The sequence below is a fragment of the Pelobates fuscus genome, chromosome 3 (genome assembly GCF_036172605.1).
Source record: "Pelobates fuscus isolate aPelFus1 chromosome 3, aPelFus1.pri, whole genome shotgun sequence".
NCBI lineage: Eukaryota > Metazoa > Chordata > Amphibia > Anura > Pelobatidae > Pelobates > Pelobates fuscus.
The window spans coordinates 174,363,749-174,385,246 of record NC_086319.1 but is presented as its reverse complement, the minus strand read 5'-3'; the positions used below and the strand labels follow the sequence as shown (position 1 = coordinate 174,385,246).

Here is a 21,498-nt window from a genome sequence, read left to right as displayed (position 1 = left end):
TAGGGTTACAAAAGTGTATGTGTGTTGTTTATTTAAATCATTCTATATTTATTTAACGTTAAATATCACTGGAAATAACAGGTGCTGTTAAAGCTGTTTAACATTTGATTTTCACATGGTTTTTTAGCCACCTGCTTATCAACCTAACAAGGTTATAAGCGTGCCACAACAATTTACACACCTATATATATGTGATCTTGCCAGGGTTCATTAGGACATACTCCTCATAGAACAAAACATCTTTGTAAAGAATGAAGGGGTTTCTTCTTCTCCTTGCTCTTTTCGGCATCTGCAATGCACAGTCCCGACTAGGTAAGAAAAATAATATGTCAATGAGTATTTTTACCCTCTCCAAAGGAAAAAAAATGACTTACTTTTCCTGTTTAACTCAAACCTTTTAGAAGTAGGCAGTTCGTTAATGCGTGAGCAAGATACTCTTAGTAATGCAATAGATAACTAACTTTCCACAGTGTTTGAAACTTGTAAAAAACAAAAAGGTCCGTGTCAAGCGTTGAACTTGACACTAACAGATCCTGTGGTTACCAAGTTGAGCTTCAGTTTGGCATATATCCAGCCCAGGGGCGGCTGGTGATGAAAGATGGTGGGGCATAATTTCCAGAAATGGAAATGATGGATGCAGCAGTCAGGCAACATGTTACCGATCCCACAATTCTTAGCATCACTTGGAGGGAAGTTTGCCCTGCACACAGTATAGCTGCTCTAGACTGAGGACCTAATCAGTAAGTTTAACACTATAGTGTAGGGATGCACCAAAATGAAAATTCTGGGCTGAAATTGAGGAAGCCCTTAACTGAAAATGTTTTATTTTTCCCAAAATGATTTCAAAATAGTTTTATTCTATAATTGTATTAATATTAGCCATTTTAATGAATTTAATTAATCTAATGTGAAAATGTTCCCTTCTCCCTTCTCTTTTAATGGTCCCGCCTAGCCCAGTGTTCCTTTTCCCTTCCCTGTATCTTAGTCCCCACCCCCTTAATGTTCCTCCCTCCCCCTCTAGTGTTCCTCTTGCCTCCCTTTTTTTTAATGTTCTTTCCCCCCCTCCTCCCCAGTCCCATAGTGTTCTCCCCCCTCCTCCCCAGTCCCATAGTGTTCTCCCCCCTCCCCTGTCCCATAGTGTTCTTTCCCCCTCCCCTGTCCCATAGTGTTCTTTCCTCCTCCCCTATACCATAGTGTTCTTTCTCCCCCTCCTCTGTCCCATAGTGTTCTTTCCCCCCGACCCTGTCCCACAGTGTTCTCCCCCCCTCCCTGTCCCAAGTGCAGTATTCTTGACATTTCATGTTATCATAACTCTATTTCATTGTGATATATAATCATCTGAATTGTCAATGCAAGCATGTCTATTCAACTAAGAACTACAAAAATAAAAAATAAAAATTTTACATTCGGCAAATTTGACCGGCCGAAATGGGATGGTGATAAAATACAATAACACAATAATCACAACTTCAGTCATCTAATTTTAGAATAAAGTGATTGTACCAATGATAACAATATAAGCAAGAAATAAACCAATGCATTTGATGTATGTCTTAATTTAGTTCAAGAAAAAAATGGAAAAAAAAAAACATGTTAATAATGTCATCCCTACAGGCTCATACAATATTGACAGCACAATATCAGTGTCTGGTATTTCCTCTGGAGCATACATGGCAAACCAATTCCATGTTGCACAATCCAAGAAAGTTATTGGAGCCGCCTTGTTTGCTGGAGGTATTAATAATTTAATGCATGCATAACTGTTGTTTATTCTAAGTGGATTATAGTATATTAGCCCAGAGTATTTTGAAGCATTTTAAATAGTAAATGCTTCTGGGAATTTTATGTATTTGTACTGCAATTTGTTCTTTTTCTAAAGTACAGCTTTGCAAAGTTATTATAGTGCATATGAAAAGACTTTTGACTTTACATCTAAACAGAAATATCAGAATATTAAATAGCTTTCTGTGACACCCTTTTTTTTAATGCCTTCGCTATATGTAAACTCAAGTTACATACGGTGATTTCTGAGAAATAGTACGAGACTTAAAATTCATCTGAATTACGCTGTTATGGCTCCACTTCCAAGAGATCGTGAGGCACCTTACCTTAATAAGCCAAACCATATATGAACAGTTTGTGAAGACAGTACCCATAAGTGCGTCCTCCTGGCGTACTCATTGAAGCCTCAGGTCATCGTGGAAAGAAAACTGGAATATCCGTCGCAACTATGAGGCACCATAAAAACTTCATTAAGAAGTTATGATGATGCCTAGAGTGTTCATTTAAAGGGGCACTATAGTAGCAAGAACAACTACAGCTTAATGTTGTTGTTCTGGTGAGTACAGTCAGTCCCTGCAGGCATTTTAATGTGCAAAATTAAACATATCTCCTAAGGGAAACCTCCACTCAGACTGCCACTAGAGATGCTTACTGGGTCAATTCTGCAGAAAGTGCAGCACTGACATTCCTCATCTCCATGCTTAACTTTCCTGATAGAGATGCATTGATTCAGTGCATTTCTATGAGGAGATGCTGGTTGGCCAGCACAGCATTTGGCTCTGTCCCCCTCCTCCTTGGCTGAGATCATCAAAATTGATTATCTCAGCCAATTCAATGCTTTCTTAAATGCCATGGGAAAGCATTGTATTGGCTGAAATCATTAGTTCTGATTATCTCAGCCAAGGAGCGGATCGGGTGTGGGACCAGCGCCGGCAGACTGGCACAGCTTAGAATAATGGTACATTTTTATCGTATTAAGGGAGGACGGCCACCTAAATAGTGTTTTTAACACTATAGGGGTTGGAATACACCTTTGTGTTCCTGACCCTATAGTGTTCTTTTAAGCATGTTTGAATCATACTTACTAATAATAGTGCAAGATTACGATGTCCAAATGATGTACACTGTTTAATTTGTTCTACTTTGTTGCAGGACCCTATTATTGTGCATCTGGAAGCATGTTGACAGCAACAAATGCATGCATGAAATTACCTTCAAGCATCAATGTTAACTCTCTTAAATCACAAACCCAGAGTTATGCCAACAGTGGCCTGATTGATCCTGTATCAAACCTTGCAAATTCTAAGGTGTTCATCTTTTCAGGCAGTAGAGATACAGTTGTAGTTCCAGGTAAGTAAAAAATATTTATAAAGAATTATTTTCAGAAATGTTTTAGGGATTAACAGTGTCCCATATGCCATACTTCTAAAAGTACTGATTTCAAGAGAAATCATCACCTTATAAAACTTTAAGGTTGCACCCTAGATTCGTACTTGATTTTTATCACATGTAAAGCATGACAACACCAGAAGAATGTGTGTCAAATGCACTGGATTACATTTAAGTAATGCTTTTTCCTTCATTTTTACAGGAACGGAGGGTGGGGAGAGCAAACCCAAATATAAATAAACAAGTGAACACGTCACAAATAACTTGTGAATTTATTTCTTGTGAATTTATTTAGTGCTCTTTTTAATAATATAAATCAAAATATAAATATGAATATAATCAAACACTGGTGATAGACAAACACAACATTTGAGCAGCGTATCGTCAATATATAAGTGACTAAATAGGAAGGTCGTTTTATAATTTCCATTCTTCCCTAGGGGTGGTGAAAAAACTGGAGGAATATTACTTATCCTATGTGAACTCTGGAAACATTCGGGCTGTGTATGATATCCCAGTTGAGCATGGAATGGTGAGTGCAGGTTAACAGGTAAAATGACCATAATGAAGAGAGACATTTTAAAATAGCCCTGGACATTGGTAATCAGACCTCCCCTTAATCCAGAAACTTTATAAGAAATCTACATAAAAAACCCTTGTAGAATTTCCTCAAGTTAAATAGTTGTCACAGCTTTTTTTTTTTTTAAATACTCTTTCACACTTAACAAGACGGAGCCCAGAACATTTTAATTACACGTTGCTTTACATGTCTACCAAATGTCTAATTTGCTAAAGTAATAAAAACTTTTACTCTGCAAGTGGTTTAAGTCACGTAGCAAAGAGGAACAATATATACATTTTGTGGTGCTTTCATAAAGTATATCCGAGAGCAAGCCATTCTTCACATCTTTGGTCACTTCATTCGCAACTTTCGTCTAACTCCAGTTCAATCCATTTAGTAGTAGGCTTTGACTGGCCATCGTTCAAAAATTTCTGATTTACTCTAGCCACATTGAAATGGAGAGTGTTTCATCTTAGGTTAATTACTGTTTCAATGTGCTGAACCTTTATTTTATTATATGTTTCAGCCCACTGATAGCTATGGAGGTGCATGTGGATCAACCAATAGCGAATATATCAACAATTGTGGCTACAATGGGGCTTATGAGGCTCTGAATCAGATCTATGGAGGACTCAGAGTAAGCAGAACATTACAGAATCAATATATTATATAGAGAAATGAAAATTAATAAAATACATGTCTTATATTATTGTTATTTCATTATTTTTAGAAGCCAAGCAGTTCTGCTGGACTAACTGGACAGGTATGGAAACTCATGATGATAAAAGGGGAAGGTGTAGGTGGGGGTCTGTTTATTTATTATTTATGTCTTTTGTAAAGAAACCCACAATGTATATTGTAACAGAATGTGTTAAACGCACAGCATATTACTTATAACTTAGAGAACGATTTTTATTGCATGCATTCACATTCCCAAGATGAATTGTGTTACACGCTCAATCACTTTTTTCAGGTTTTCAGTTCTAGCCCCTTTTTCTATGTTTCATAAGCAATAAATATTAACTTTTTTGTGACCATTTTTCTGTCAGTGTTTGTTTTCTCTGGATATTTTTTTTTTTTTCTTTGGAGAAACTGACAGGACCTGTGTTTGTTTATGACCAGGAAGTGGAATTTTTCATGAACCCATTAGCAAAATGCAATAGCTGTTCTAAAAAGATACAATTATCTTAACTAAAACCATTCCAGTGCTGTGTCATTTACTGCAGTTTCACAGCAGATTGCAGAGGTTTTAGGGTCTCACCAAGAGTTGGGCCTTGGGGAGGGGCATTCGAGAAGATATTATTAGAACTTACTTAAGAGTTCATCAAAAGCTGATCTGAGCATTGCTAACTGACAATGTTCTTCTACAAAACTAACATACTTATTTCATGTCCGCAGTTGATCCTGTACGATCAGTCGGAATATTTTAAACTGGCTTCTGCAGGGACTTATGGGATGGATACAGCTGGGTATGTGTACATTCCTTCCTCCTGCCAGAGTGGCACAAGTAAGTACAAACTTAATTGTATTAAAACATTTTCAGGACATGTGTCCCCACCCCTCCTTGCCATAGTTGCCCACATGAAGATATTTGATTAATTATTACTGTATGCCGATCTTTTTCTACTCAATAAAATTTTGGAAGCTCTCAGAATATTAAACTGTGAACTGGGAATTCACCATGGAATTTCAAATTGTTTGCTTAACTACCAAGCTGTAAACAATTCTCCAAGTCAACTACATTTCAAGCACAGCGATTATACTTTTAATTTAAAGTTCCATCGTGAATTTCTGACAGTTCGCAGTTTACTAATTAAGAAACCCTGCTAGTTATTACGGTATTTTCCCAAAATAAATGCAGAAAAAAAATACTAATTAGCAAATACAAACTCAATTATTGTCTCTGTTCTATGTTTTAGTACATGTGATCCTACAAAAATGATGTTACTATACATATAGACATTTGAATATTTTTGTTTGTAAAAGTTCTAGGTAAAATGCTGACATTAAGCTGTTTTAATATAAAAATTATATATTTTTTTTTAGGATGCAGACTACACATTGCTTTCCATGGCTGCCTTCAGGGAAGGTAAGATCTTTAAAATATTTTGAATGTTATGGACATTTATTCATTTTAAAACTGTCCCATAAAAATTAGGTCTTTGCCCCAAAGCTGGAAAACCAGCTGGTATTTTTACCCCCACTGCTAGGATCCTGTGGCTAAGGGGATTTACCCAGCTACTAGAATAGGAAACTGATTATTGATGGATAACTCAATTGTCATTCTCCCAATAAATATTATTCTACTGTTTTATTGAATACATTTTAATAAAAAAAATTCAATGATTCTAAATATGATATTTAGTAGTTACTAAATTTAGTCATTATGAATATATTATTAATGTACCCACAAAATAATGCAAAAGATTTAAAATGTATTTTATGCCAAGCCTTTGGAAATTCAAAAATATAAGATATGGTTTTCTTAATTCTGCATTAAAGGACCACTCTAGGCTCCCAGACCACTTCAGCTTAATTAAGTGGTCTGGGTGCCAGGTCCAGCTAGGGTTAACCCATTTATTTATAAACATAGCAGTTTCAGAGAAACTGCTATGTTTATAAATGGGTTAATCCAGCCCTCAAATCCTCTAGTGGCTGTCTCACTGACAGCCGCTAGAGGCGCTTGCGTGATTCTCACTGTGAAAATCACAGTGAGAGCGCGCAAGCGTCCATAAGAAAGCATTGATAATGCTTTCATATGAGACCGGCTGAATGCGAGCGCAGCTCTTGCCGCGCGTGCGCATTCAGCCGAATGGGAGGAGAGGAGGAGGATCGGAGGAGAAGAGCTCCCCGCCCGGCGCTGGAGAAAGGAAAGTTTTAACCCCTTTCCTCTCCCCAGAGCCCGGCGGGAGGGGTCCCTGAGGGTGGGGGCACCCTCAGGGCACTATAGTGGTCCTTTAAGGTATAAAAGTACAATATTTTGTAGAGTAAGCAATACCACACCTTTAAAGTGTAATGTTACCTGCATATTTTGTTCTGAAAGTTGTAAAACAGAATGGGGAAATTTACATAGTGCATAGTAGCCAGCAGTCCAGATCTGATCAGGATACTCAGGAAAGTATCAAGTGTCAGTTTTCTAGGCGGTTATATTTAGAATGTTAAACATATACTTCATAATTGTAATTTGCATTGAAAATAATGTTAATTAATAATATTATTAGGGATATTGTTTATTTCAAAAGGTGAGACTGGAGGTATGGCCATGATGAAGTTATTTTAGTGATTTTACACTTTTCTAATAAGTTTGTTTTTAACTGAAAAGATAATGTAGAAAAGGACTGAGGTGTTTTATTTCAACTAACAACTTTCTAATGATATTTGTAGACTTTGGGATTAAGAGGATCATACATTACCCTAACCACTATTCTCACAAGTGTATTACCCCGCTATTTCTCTGTGATGAACAACTTCTCATTCTTCTACCAGTTATGACTTTTCCATATGCCATTTTTTTTTTTAACTGGTCTCAACACAATGGTCTCATACAGGACAGGTCTCCTCTTCTGATGGAACACTTCACCTAGCATCAAGTCTCAGATTATTTGCTCTCATTTCCCAGAATATATTCACTGCTTTTGAGCCATTGGTTGGAGTTAAATATCCTTCTTTAAATGTATATCTGTATTGTTTCAAGTACTTATCACATGTCACCATGGCCTTTTCATGGATAAGTAGGAAACTAAGTTGGGAACATTCTCAAATAAAGATCACTGAGAAATATCCATGTTAAAAAATAGTTTTTATAGATTACAATAATAATGTAGTGTGCTTCTTTGTAATTACATGGCAGAATACCAGAGATAAGGGATACCTGTTGTAGATGTAGATGTAAATCGGATATCGAAATTATAGTGCATTGTATCTTAACCCCTTAAGGACCAAACTTCTGGAATAAAAGGGAATCATGACATGTCACACATGTCGTGTGTCCTTAAGGGGTTAAAGAGAACACATTCCCCTTTAAATTGTAAGATTCTAAGCAGGACTCTCAAAACCTATGGTATCATTTGTTTTATCTGTAATTGAGACTTTTGCTATTAAAGGAAGACTATAGCATTAGAAACACAAATGTGTATTCTTAACACTATAGTGCCCTGGTGATTGGTTCCACATGCAGGGAGAAAAAAGTTTACATTTAACCAACGTAACAAATGTTCTATTTCAAAGGAACATGCATCACTTGACTTTTTTTTTTTTTTTTTTTTTTAAATCAGCAAGCAAACACTTTTAAATATATATACAAACCATAATAAAGCAAGAAAAACATTTACAGACTTAATCTAAACTTGGTCAGATTGCATTGGTGGGAACACCTGTTAGCTTCGGGAGTTTCTTTAGACCCCTTCTATTTCAGTCCAAACCAGTCCACTAATGACAGATACAGGATATCATTATGTAGCAGGCTCCTCACACTGAGCCCCTGCACTGATTAACACAGCAGGGAGAGAGAAACCTAATACTAGAACATGTTCTGCATCATCACATTGATCAGACTCACTCTCTTCTCCTCCTGTCAGAATGTTGTAAGGTAAAGGGATCTCTCAACTGCACATGTGTGACAGACATGCCTAATGCACTTTTCCAGCATTCCTAGGAATAGGACACTGATTGGTTAGATCAGTGTCCCTCCTGGAGTGAGTGTGAAAAGCATAAGAAAGAAAAAGCAGGTAAATATGCAAACAAAATTATTTTTTACCCTTTTTTTTTCAGTTTTCAGAGTGAGGCAACTTTCTCACTTAAAGTTAAATATTTTGAATGGGATAGATGTCTCAAAGTGATGTGTCCCTTTAATAAATGATAAAAAAAATATATATATGGTGTACATAACTAAGCCTTTTTACTTTTTTTTTTTTTTTACAGAGAGAAGATTGGTGACCGTTATGCCAGAAATGCTGGTTACAATCAGGTTGCAGATTTGAATAATTTAATTATCCTGTATCCACAAGCAAAATCCAACTTTTCTAATCCCAATGGATGCTGGGACTGGTAAATACACTTGAATATGTATATTACTGTCTAATACATTCCATATTTTAACTCACTATTACCAACTTATCATACCTAAAATAATAATAAACTCGAAAATAACAGATTTTACAATATCAGTTGTTCCCTGATATTTCTCTATCTCAAATACGATTTCATATTAAGCTATGAACACGCAGAACTTAGATCAGGGTCTATAGAAAGGATAAAGTTCAATACCGGTCCTTAACCCCTTAAGGACACATGACATGTCTGACACGTCATAATTCCCTTTTATTCCAGAAGTTTGGTCCTTAAGGGGTTAAAATAGCCTGGATGAAAGCTTGATTGAGAGAATAATCATAAACCGTAACAAGCCAGGGTCAGAGTAACATAAGTAATGAAAATCGAATAAACTAGCTAAGGTCAGAAATACAAAAATACACAGATCACTAAATGTGCCAAGATCAATGCCAGGAAACCAATATGGAAACCACGACCAGGCAATGACTATGGGGCAAAAATTTTGTTTACATACCTAGGTGCACTCTGATTGGTCTACATTACTCCTGCGACCCCAAAAGGTGCAGGTATGACGTGGAGCTACTGTAGCAGGAAATTATGCAATGCTTATTTATCGTTTCTTTGGTGTGAAGCCACCATTTGCTGCACAGATCAACTTTACTGTAGTGCTCAGAGAGCCCAGATTTCTGCGTCTATCAGAAAGGTGCAGCTATACTTTCCACACCAACTCCAGGCGTCAAGTCCTCCTGATCAAAGTGCGCAGTATGCATAGAGAGGTCATAACTTGTGGGTCGATCGGGTAGGTGCTGTGACAGATCCTGGCTAAGACCGGTTGGAGACAAAATATAAATCTGAAACAATGGGACAGTGAGGCAACTACTTGCTAAACCGCTTATGTGGAATATAACTTCTATCAACCTTATCCAGTGTTTGGCTGGCACTGATAAGAACTTTAGTACACAGTTTTTCATAGTAGGTCACTATTTTAATGGACACATAAGCAGCACTTAAACTCATACATCTCCAAAGTATGATTTTATTTATTTTTTAATATGGATATCAATACAGTCACCCTTCGGTATGAGCACTTTTGCCCTAGAGATCTGCCCTTAAAGCTTATCTATGAGAATCCTTTCAATGTACAATACCTAGCAGTAAGTAAGTGTTGGGCAATAAGGGATGGATCTTCATTAACTACAGAGGAAAGTTCTGCAGCTTAGCAAATATGTGTTCAAATTTTAGTGAATGCATATCCTTGCAGCAATTCATTTTTGCATAAAAATACATATTTTGGTCATTGAATATTCTGATATGACTATAAAATTGGTTATATGTCCATAATAAATCACAGATGATTTGTCTAATGGCACTTGATGTATGAGGCAATGTATTTCACAACCCATACTTACAATATTATTTTCCTTCTCTCTATTAGGTGGGGATTCTCAAGTTATGCATACGGTAAGAGATTATTGTAGCCTTAAATTGATTAAGCACAGAGCTTAGAACAATTATTGACCATGAACAAACTCAGTTCAGTATATAGATAAACACAGTGGTGTGGATTTCTACATGAAATTTTATTTTCAAGACATCACAAACACATATTAGGTCAGGGGTAGGCAACCTACGGCACTAGTGCCATGCACGGCACTCTGTGTCTTTGCACGGCACTCAAGGCTGCTACAGCCAAACAGGCTCTGGCCTATCAGGAGTCCCAGTGAAACTTCAGATATCTGCTAATATGAAAAGGTGGTGAAGGTCAATCCTCAATTTATGCATTGCAGGATATAGAGTAAGTGATCTCAGATCACTTCCTCCCAGCACTTGTGAATGGAAATCCACACTGTGGTAGAGCAGCCCACAGCGGATATTGCAGCTCCTGCCCTTCACCTGTACCTGGCCAGCCTGGTCCCCACTGGAAGCCAGGGAAGCCACCCACACTGCTAGATATACACAGAAATGCCTAATAACCCTTCCCTCATACAAATAATACGAACAGCCCACAAACAAACATACATACAATCCGCACAAACGTAACCCGCTAACAATCCACATACATGCACACAACCCTGCAGCTTCTCACATGCAATACCCCAAACAGCGCCCACACATACACACACTACCAAACACACAATGTGGCATATCCATCCACACACACAATTCCACAAGCAGCCCCCATATACAGCCCACATTCATATGTATCATACACGATACCACAAACTACTCCTGAACATATACAATGTAATAGCTCATATACACACAAATACAATGATATAAAGCAATTACAGTAAAAATAACACAAGCAGAATACGGCAGCATACACACCTCAATTTAAAAAAAATAGGACTGGCATGCTACGGGACATCACAATCCTATATCGGCACAGTGCTGCTAAAAGGTTGCCTATCCCTGTATTAGGTAAATATAGGGAATCAGTAAACATACAAAAAATTCTGGAAAGTGGTGGTTCCCTTAAGATGTCACTTCTATTACAGGGTAATTTACTAAAGTGTGAATTGTTGGACATTTAAAATTAATTCAAAGTGGAATTCACATTTTAGACGAAAATAGCCAAACTGAAAACATAGCTGACTAGGAATATTTCAACTTTAATGAATAGCCCTACACTAATGCATTTCAAGTTTGCATGATGTTTCATATTTCACCCTATCCGTTTTGCCATCATAATTATAAAAAAGATAATTACCCTACTAGGAAAATTCCAAATGAAATGAACTCTATGATGTAACACAATGTGTTATTTTTTTAACCATCACAAGTCGTATATAATACATAATAAAAAATATATTATACACCAGTTCTCTTACATCAAATTCAAATAATTTAAACCTTTGTATTTATTTTAGCTAATAAGAATGGTTACCAAATGACTGGCGTTGAAAGAATGATGCTGAGAACTATGGGTCAATATTAAAATCACCATCAACAAATACATCAAATTGGAGATGACGTGGGCAGAATCTGCTGCTAGTGAAGAAGTGTTTAATTTTTTTTTTGCCATTTGCTTTGTAAATATAGTGACTACTTGCAAAATTAAAACATTTAACATTCATGAAGCCCGTATATTATTTTAGAATAATATAGCAAAATGAGAGGAAGTTTGCACCAATAAAATAATAATTAAAGATATTACCAGTGGGTGTGTGTGTGTGTGTGTCTGTCTGTCTGTATGTATGTGTGCCTGTCTGTATGTATGTATGTATGTGTGTCTTGTATGTATGTATGTATGTGTCTATGTATGTTTGTTGTGTGTCTTTGTGTGTGTGTCTTTGTGTGTGTGTGTCTTTGTGTGTGTGTGTGTGTGTGTCTGTCTATGTGTGTGTGTGTGTGTGTGTGTGTGTCTGTCTTTATGTGTGTGTGTGTGTGTCTGTCTTTATGTGTGTGTGTGTGTGTCTGTCTTTATGTGTGTGTGTCTGTCTTTGTGTGTGTGTCTGTATGTATGATTGAGTGTCTTTTGGGGGTAGAGTTAGAGGGGGGAAGAAGAGTAGATGGAGGCATTTAATAGTTATTTTGTTGGATGTGCTACTACCATGATTGCTAAGATAATGAATGACACTCATTTTCAGACCACAAATAAAGATCAAGCCCTGCTAAATCTGCAAAATACTCATATAAAGAAATCAAATTTTAGACCTGATGGGAAATTGTTTTACCTATGCAATGCTTAGTGAATATTCCCCTAGACATACAGAGCTATAAAGAAATATATACAGTAACCTATGGAGGTATTGCATACTGAGACGTGGATTTAAACACATATTATCCTGTAGCAACAGATATCTGGACAAGCATTTATTTGATGGCTCCTTTGGTTAGAAAGGGCAAGGAAATTGAGGTGTAGAATTAATCAAAAGTCCCACAGGTATAATTAGTATACCTGGATATAACTTGTCTAAAAAAACTCTCACCTGGGGTGCCTTTCCACATCTGCAGGGGTTAAAAGCAAGAATTTTCTCTTGGCTGCAATCGGTACTACCTTTTTTCTCAGGGCAAGCTGACACAGAGAAGATAACCTTCGCATAGTTTAGAGAAGACATTGTGAGGATATTTATGGGGTGATAAATATTAAAAGTAATATTTTCATAAAAATTATCTAACTTATTTTTTATTATATTAAAAATTGATATCTTGGCACTGTTTCCCAATTAATGATTTAAAGCTGAGAATTACCCACTATTTTAATTCTCCTAGATCCTAGAGTAAGTTTCATTAGAAGATTTTACTTCACACATTAATCACAAATTAATTATAAAAATATAATTTATTGTGATAATAATAATAAATAACATGTGTGACAATATTCAGTGAATATTTAGATATAACAAAAGTGTACAATATGGAAGTGGTTTTAACACAATATAGACAGCTAAACGCAAGTTATATGTAACAGTTGTATGCAGTTTAAGATTTACGACAGGAACTTACTTTGAAATTAACACAGAACACAGCAGCACAGCGTAAAGCAATAAAAGCTTTGGCTGACAGGCAAATCACACTGAATTAACTCTATCACTGCTAGCTACAATCCTCATAGGCAAGATATCCTATAATATTGCGATTTTACAATTACAATAATTCTCATACCAGATCATTTACCATTCATATGTCCATCCAATAAGAATAATTCCAACCAGATTTTACATTTGCAGAATTTTAACTTTCCTAATTAGGATTCACGATCTTCAATTTCAGAACAAGTCAATACCTCTGGATAAAGATTTGGTATGCTACACTTGGCAAATTTACCATTAATATATTATCTTTATTCCACCTGCAGGAATTGAATTTTTAAAACCATATATTGCTTAGCTAATTGTGATTTCTAATAATTGAAATCTGACCAACATTTATCCAGATAAATATTCCTGCTATTAGTAAAACTTAATACAATAAAATTAAATAAAACCACCATAATTACCAGTTAGGTTGTAGATTTTCTATCAGATGTGTAGATATGTCCCAGGAATTTTGAATGCAAGTATGATGAGAGAATTGTATGAAAATAGATAAATGTTTTTCAGTTCTGAAGTTGTGTTAGTTGGAAAAGATAATATAAAGAATTAGGTGTGTCCAGCTTTGGCTCCAGATGTCGTATCTTAGATGTTAAGTGTGAGTTTTGAGTTTATGTCTAAGAGTCAGAGTCAAAGAGTGATTTTAAGTGTAAGAGTGTAATTCTTGAGAGTTAGAGTCTTGAGTCCAGTTCTTCTCTCTCTCCTTTGTCCTTACTTTTTAACCCCTTAAGGACACAACTTTTGAAATAAAATGGAATCATGACGGAATATATCGGTCATGTGTCCTTAAGGGGTTAAAGGAGAAAATTCTCTGCATGTCACTAGTTGATAGGACCAATAGGGAACTGTGGGCGTGTCTTCCCTACAGACTATCATCTAGATTTTGGTCAGTAGATGGTGCAATTACATCACCGAAAATTCTTGTCAGGGGGTCCATTTACCTTTTTGTATAATGGGTTAACTGTATTTCGTGATGCGTTTGATGTCATCTTGGTTATCTCTTATGGCTACTATGCATCACAGAAGCTGTCATCTTCAAAGGCTTTGGTTGGTTTTCAACAAGCCAGAGCGTCTGGTTTTTCGGTCATAATTTTAGCATTGGCACTAGTGATGTCCCGAACTGTTCGCCAGCGAATAGTTCGTGGCGAACATCGCTTGTTCGCGTTCGCCACGGATGGCGAACACATGCGCTGTTCAGTCCGCCCCCTATTCATCATCATTGAGTAAACTTTGACCCTGGCCTGTACCTCACAGTCAGCAGACACATTCCAGCCATTCAGCAGCAGACCCTCCCACCTCCTGGACAGCATCCATTTTACATTCATTGTGAAGCTGCATTCTTAGTGAGAGTAGGGACAGTGTAGCTGCTGCTGATTTGATAGGGAAATTGATAGCTAGGCTAGTGTATTCAGTGTCCACTACAGTCCTGAAGGACTCATCTGATCTCTGCTGTAAGGACAGCACCCCAAAAAGCCCTTTTTAGGGCTAGAACATCAGTCTGCTTTTTTTTTTCTGTGTAATGTAATTCCAGTTGCCTGCCTGCCAGCCAGCCTGTGTGTCAGGCTCACAGCATATACTGTGCCCACTTGCCCAGTGCCACCACTCACTCACTGGTGTCACAATAGCTTGCATTTAAACAAAAAAAAAACTCTTTGGACTGTAATATAATAGCAGTCAGGTTCCTTCACTAGTGTGCGTTTCAGGGTCTGCCAGGGCACAGTGTCACACCAGTGCAACTCATATCTGGTGTAACAGTAGTGTACATTTAAAAAAAAAAAAATACAATTTTGACTGTAATAGATTGAATAGCAGTTAGTTGTCTGCCAGCGTGTGTGTCAGGCTCACAGCGTATACTGTGCCCACTTGCCCAGTGCCACCACTCATATCTGGTGTCACAATAGCTTGCATTTAACAAAAAAAACCTTTTTGGACTGTAATATAATAGCAGTCAGTTTCCTTCACTAGTGTGCGTTTCAGGGCCTGCAGGGGCACGGTGTCACACCAGTGCAACTCACATCTGGTGTAACAGTAGTGTAAATTTAAAAAAATAAAAAAAATTTGACTGTAATAGATTGAATAGCAGTTAGTTGTCTGCCAACGTGTGTGTCAGGCTCACAGCGTATACTGTGCCCACTTTTCCAGTGCCACCATTCACTCACTGGTGTCACATTAGCTTGCATTTAACAAAAAAAAACTTTTTGGACTGTAATATAATAGCAGTCAGTTTCCTTCACGAGTGTGCGTTTCAGGGCCTGCCCGGTGTCACCACTCACTCACTGGTGTCACAATAGCTTGCATTTAACAAAAAAAAACTTTTTGGACTGTAATATAATAGCAGTCAGTTTCCTTCACAAGTGTGCGTTTCAGGGCCTGCCAGGGCACAGTGTCACACCAGTGCAACTCATATCTGGTGTAACAGTAGTGTACATTTTAAAAAAAAAAATACAATTTTGACTGTAATAGATTGGATAGCAGTTAGTTGTCTGCCAGCGTGTGTGTCAGGCTCACAGCGTATACTGTGCCCACTTGCCCAGTGCCACCAGTCACTCACTGGTGTCACATTAGCTTGCATTTAACAAAAAAAAAAACTTTTTGTACTGTAATATAATAGCAGTCAGTTTCCTTCACTAGTGTGCGTTTCAGGGCCTGCCCAGTGCCACCACTCACTCATATCTGGTGTCCCAATAGCTTGCATTTAAGAAAAAATAAACTTTTTGGACTGTAATATAATAGCAGTCAGTTTCCTTCACGAGTGTGCATTTCAGGGCCTGCCAGGGCACAGTGTCACACCAGTGCCACTCATATCTGTTGTCACAGTAGCTTGCACGCATAGTACCACTAATCGAAAAAAAAAATGACAGGCAGAGGCAGGCCACCCCGCAGGGGCCGTCGTTGTCATGGTTCTGTGATTCCCTTTGGCCCTAGAATAATGCCCAGTGTTCAGAGGCAACGTACCCTGAACTTGAAAAGTTCTGAGGACATAGTTGACTGGCTAACACAGGACATCCAATCATCTTCAGCTTCCGCTCGGAACCTCAACGCACCATCCTCCTCCAGCTTAGCTACGGGCACCTCTCAAGTTACCACTCGCCCGCCTGCCGCCACCACCAACACTAGCACCAAAGCCGCTTCACTTGGTATGTCAGAGGAGTTATTTACACATCCGATGGAAGAAATGAGTGATGCGCAACCATTATTGCCAGAGGATGTAGATAACAGGGATATGTCTCAGTCAGGCAGCATTACACACGTACGGTGTGATGATGATGATGTTGTACCCAATGCTGCTTCCTTTGCTGAGTTGTCAGATACAAGTGAAGCGGTTGATGATGACGATGCATCCGTGGATGTCACGTGGGTGCCCGCTAGAAGAGAAGAAGAACAGGGGGAACGTTCAGATTGGGAGACAGAGAGGAGGAGATGAGTTGGAAGCAGGGGGAGGTCGTCGCAAGGAGCTAGTGGCACAGTCAGACAGCATGCATCGGCACCCGGGGTCAGCCAGACAGCACGCAAATCAAGGCATGCTGTTGCCACCACGAGAATGCCGTCATTGCAGAGATTAGCAGTGTGGCATTTTTTTTGTGTGTCTGCCTCTGACAACAGCGATGCCATTTGCAACCTGTGCTAAAAGAAACTGAGTCGTGGGAAGTCCAACACCCGCCTAGGTACAACTGCTTTGCGAAGGCACATGATCGCACATCACAAACGCCTATGGGATCAACATATGAGTACAAGCAGCACACAAACTCAAAGCCACCATCCTCCTCCTGGTCCAGCATATTCAGCCACGTTAACCACTGCTGTCCTCCTTGCCCCCTCTCAACCATCCGCCCCTCCGTCTCTCCCCTTGAGCAGTTCCTGCTCATCTGCCCACAGTCAGGTGTCTGTCAAGGACATGTTTGAGCGTAAGAAGCCAATGTCACAAAGTCACCCCCTTGCCCGGCGTCTGAGAGCTGGCTTCACTGACATCTTAGCCCACCAGCTTTTACCATACAAGCTGGTGGAGTCTGAGGCGTTCAAAATATGTTTTGCTATTGGGACACCGCAGTGGAAGGTACCTGGACGAAATTTCTTTGCACAAAAGGCAATCCCCAACCTGTACTCGATTGTGCAAAAGGAAGTAATGGCATGTCTGGCACACAGTGTTGGGGCAAGGGTCCATCTGACCACTGATACCTGGTCTGCAAAGCATGGTCAGGGCAGGTATATCACCTACACTGCGCATTGGGTAAACCTGCTGACAGCTGCCAAGCATGGAATGCGTGGCTCTGCAGAGGAGTTGGTGACACCGCCACGACTTGCAGGCAGGCCTGCTGCCACCTCCTCTACTCCTCCTACTCCATCCTCTTCCATAACCTCCTCAGTTGAGTCCTCTACTGCTGCTGCGCCTTGCTCCACATCAACGGCACCCCCCCAGCTCCCCAGGTACTGTTCCAAATCCCGGATACGGCAGTGTCACGCCGTCTTGGGGTTGACTTGCCTGAAAGCAGAGAGTCACACCGGACCAGCACTCCTGTCCGCCCTGAACGCACAGGTGGATCAGTGGCTGACTCCGCACCAACTGGAGATCGGCAAAGTGGTTTGTGACAACGGAAGAAATTTGTTGGCGGCATTGCATTTGGGCAAGTTGACACATGTGCTGTGCATGGCACATGTGTGTAATCTGATCGTACAACGCTTTGTGCATAAGTACCCAGGATTACAGGACGTCCTTAAGCAGGCCAGGAAGGTGTGTGGCCATTTCAGGCGTTCCTACACAGCCATGGTGCACTTTTCCGATATCCAGCGGCGAAACAACATGCCAGTGAGGCGCTTGATTTGCGACAGCCCGACACGTTGGAATTCAACACTCCTAATGTTCGACCGCCTGCTCCAGCAAGAAAAATGAGGAAAACATGAACATAACATGGGCATGACTGGACAGGACTGTACATGGACTGGGTATACAAACTAAAACAAGACAAGATAACATAGGCAAAACAAGAGGAGAAATAACTAAGTACTACATATGGAAATCATGGGGATTTAGTCACACTATATGATCATACATTGCATAAGCCTGCCAATAACGCCAATGTACCCCATATCTGGCAGGTCCTACACTGCCTAAAGTATGCTAAAACAACCAAAATACATATATAGCACTTACATGCAAGAAAGGGCAGAAGCCTTGAGGAGCTGCCTGCAGGAACACTGAAACAGAGTGAATGATGGAAAACAAACGGGTGTGGCAACATAAAACAAACATTTAAATGAAACCTGGAGACTGGGAATCCCAGGGATGGATTACAGGAATGAACCCAGAAATCCCAGCATAAAGAAAACCAGACATAGAATAGAAAACCAAAAACCAAGAAAAAACAAACAAGAATTGAAACAAGAGTACTGGATACCAGAAGCCAAGTCCAGACATCAGAACAGAGCAGAGCAGATCATGACATAACCCCCCCTCTTAAGGAGCGGACTCCGAACGCTCCAAACAGCTTCCAGGCAGAGACCAAGAACAAAAGCGTATCCTGCAACGAAGTCCTCATGACTTCCACGAAGGCAAGGATCCCCCAACCTAAAGGCCTCCTGCAAGGAACCAGCAGGAACGAATGGAGATCACCACTAGAAAAGGAGCATGTCACCAACCAGGAACTAGGCATCACAAGAGAACACCCGAAGCGACCACCGTACAGCTTAGCAGATCGACCCACTCCAAAACAGAAAATCAGAAAGACTGAACAGGAATGAGGAAGCCATCTCCAGCAGACTGGTCCAGATACAGAATTTCTTGCATGCCGGGAAAACAGGAACAAAAGCAGAACAAGATGGAACCTGCAGATACAGGTACCCTTGAAAGCTGCATAGTCCAGAAAAGCAGGGCAAGATGAAACCTGCAGATACAGGTACCCTTGAATGCTGCATAATCCAGACTGAACAGGATACAGACAGAACAGATCAGGAAAGCTGCAAAGTCCACTCCACGAACTCCATTGTGCCTATGGCCATATGTCAGGGTGGTAGTCCGGTGCCCGGAACCCAGACACAGTGTGCAGGCGGCGGCGCGTGGACCGGGACCCAATATGCCTGATGTTAAGTGGGAGTCTTCAGCGTGGAGGTGGATTAGCAGGGTCTGGTGCAGGGTGTAGCGGTACTTACCCTTCTGGGTGCTGGCCGGGGTCCTCAATTCAAGCCGTGCGCGGCTCAGCTGCTGCACGAGCCGCGCGCGGCTCATCCGATGGCTGGAGATGGAAGGCGGGCAGTGACTGCGAGAGGCGGGCAGTGACCGCGAGAAGCGGTAACGTGTCCCGCCTGACACTAAGAGCACGCCGCGAGTCTCAGGCGCGCTCTTAAAGGGACAGTGGGAGCCTAATTAGAAAAGGTCTCCCATTGGTCCCTGTCATGCCACACTCCCCATACAATTACCTGTTGGGGGTGTGGATATGACAGGGACCAATCATAACAGAGGTTTGGCTATTTATACTTACCTCTTTCCCTTTGTTCCTTGCCCTATCGTGGTTTCTGCTACAGTTCCCTTTAGCGCTTGTGGTGTTCAGTTGTGTTTCTTCGTTTTGACCTTGGCTTTGTATTCTGACTTCGTTTTCGCTTTATCCTTATCTGTTCTGTTTGCCGGCTTGCTGTTTACTGTGTACCAGACCCCGGCTAGTCCTAGTTTACGATGTCTCTTTGTGCCCTTGACCTCGGATCGTTCCTGACTCTGTACTTCTCCAATATACGTCCAGTCCGGCCACTCTAAGGACCGGTAGACGTATCTTCCCTCTGTGTTGTCTTCTGTTTTGGTGGATCCTGCGTGTTGGGGTATAATCTCATTACACAGGGTAACCGCACGCCCCCTGGTGTTGAGCACCAGCGTTTGTGCAGCCATATACCAAGAGCCTGAATCAGCTTCAGCGGATATAAGGAACTAGATGCTTGGAAATTAAGCAGACCTCCCAGGAGTCTGAATAGGAAGGCTCTACAGCAAGATTGTATCCAGTACTAGAAACAAGGCAACAAACAAGGAAACAAGACAAGACTAGGAGAACCCAGAACCAGAGAAGGATAGTAAGCTAAACCCAGAACATATACACAAGACATGAGGAAAACATGAACATAACATGGGCATGACTGGACAGGACTGTACATGGACTGGGTATACAAACTAAAACAAGACAAGATAACATAGGCAAAACAAGAGGAGAAATAACTAAGTACTACATATGGAAATCATGGAGATTTAGTCACACTATATGATCATACATTGCATAAGCCTGCCAACAACGCCAATGTACCCCATATCTGGCCGGTCCTACACTGCCTAAAGTATGCTAAAACAACCAAAAGACATATATAGCACTGACCTGCAAGAAAGGGCAGAAGCCTTGAGGAGCTGCCTGCAGGAACACTGAAACAGAGTGAATGATGGAAAACAAACGGGTGTGGCAACATAAAACAAACATTTAAATGAAACCTGGAGACTGGGAATCCCAGGGATGGATTACAGGAATGAACCCAGAAATCCCAGCATAAAGAAAACCAGACATAGAATAGAAAACCAAAAACCAAGAAAAAACAAACAAGAATTGAAACAAGAGTACTGGATACCAGAAGCCAAGTCCAGACATCAGAACAGAGCAGAGCAGATCATGACAAATACTTATTCATTCCTGTCATTACATTGACTGGCCAAGTAACTTACATTTTATATGAATGTATGTTACTTGGTTGTTGTAAGTGTTGCAAATGCTTACAGCTGAATCCTGGCTATGTTTGTATACTTTTTATTTAAAATTGTATACAGTGTAACATTCTTCTTCTTTCACTGGGTAAGTATATTAGTACTTAGGCAATACTGTGCTTCGGAACTTCGGCACTTTGACACTTTGGAACTTTGGCAACTTCCGAACTTCGTCACTTCAGCACTTCGGAACTTCGGCACTTCGACACTTCGGAATTTCGGTAATTTCGGAACTTCGGCAACTCGGGACTTCGGCAATTCGGACATTCGGAAGTACCCGAATGTCCGAATTGCCCGAAATTCGTCCGAATACATATTCGGACCGAAACGAATTGCACATGTCTCCTGATCACTGATGAGTGCCGTGCAACCATGGATGGTCCAGATGGATGGACTAGTGGATGGTTGGTTCCAACAAGGCTGCAATGTCAGCAAGGCGGTGGTGGAGTCATATTTTG

General features: G+C 40.1%; 1 protein-coding gene across 1 annotated transcript; it reads left to right on the top strand.

Annotated features, from left to right (window-relative positions):
• Positions 1-204: 204 nt before the first annotated feature.
• On the top strand, positions 205-11,845 carry LOC134602649 (poly(3-hydroxybutyrate) depolymerase-like). The gene is made up of 11 exons (XM_063447753.1): positions 205-312; positions 1,615-1,734; positions 2,935-3,132; positions 3,612-3,703; positions 4,260-4,370; positions 4,464-4,496; positions 5,132-5,240; positions 5,780-5,822; positions 8,654-8,779; positions 10,218-10,243; positions 11,653-11,845. The coding sequence occupies exons 1-11, from the start codon at positions 252-254 to the stop codon at positions 11,718-11,720; spliced, it is 987 nt and encodes a 328-aa protein (XP_063303823.1). The 5' UTR covers positions 205-251; the 3' UTR covers positions 11,721-11,845.
• Positions 11,846-21,498: the final 9,653 nt, after the last annotated feature.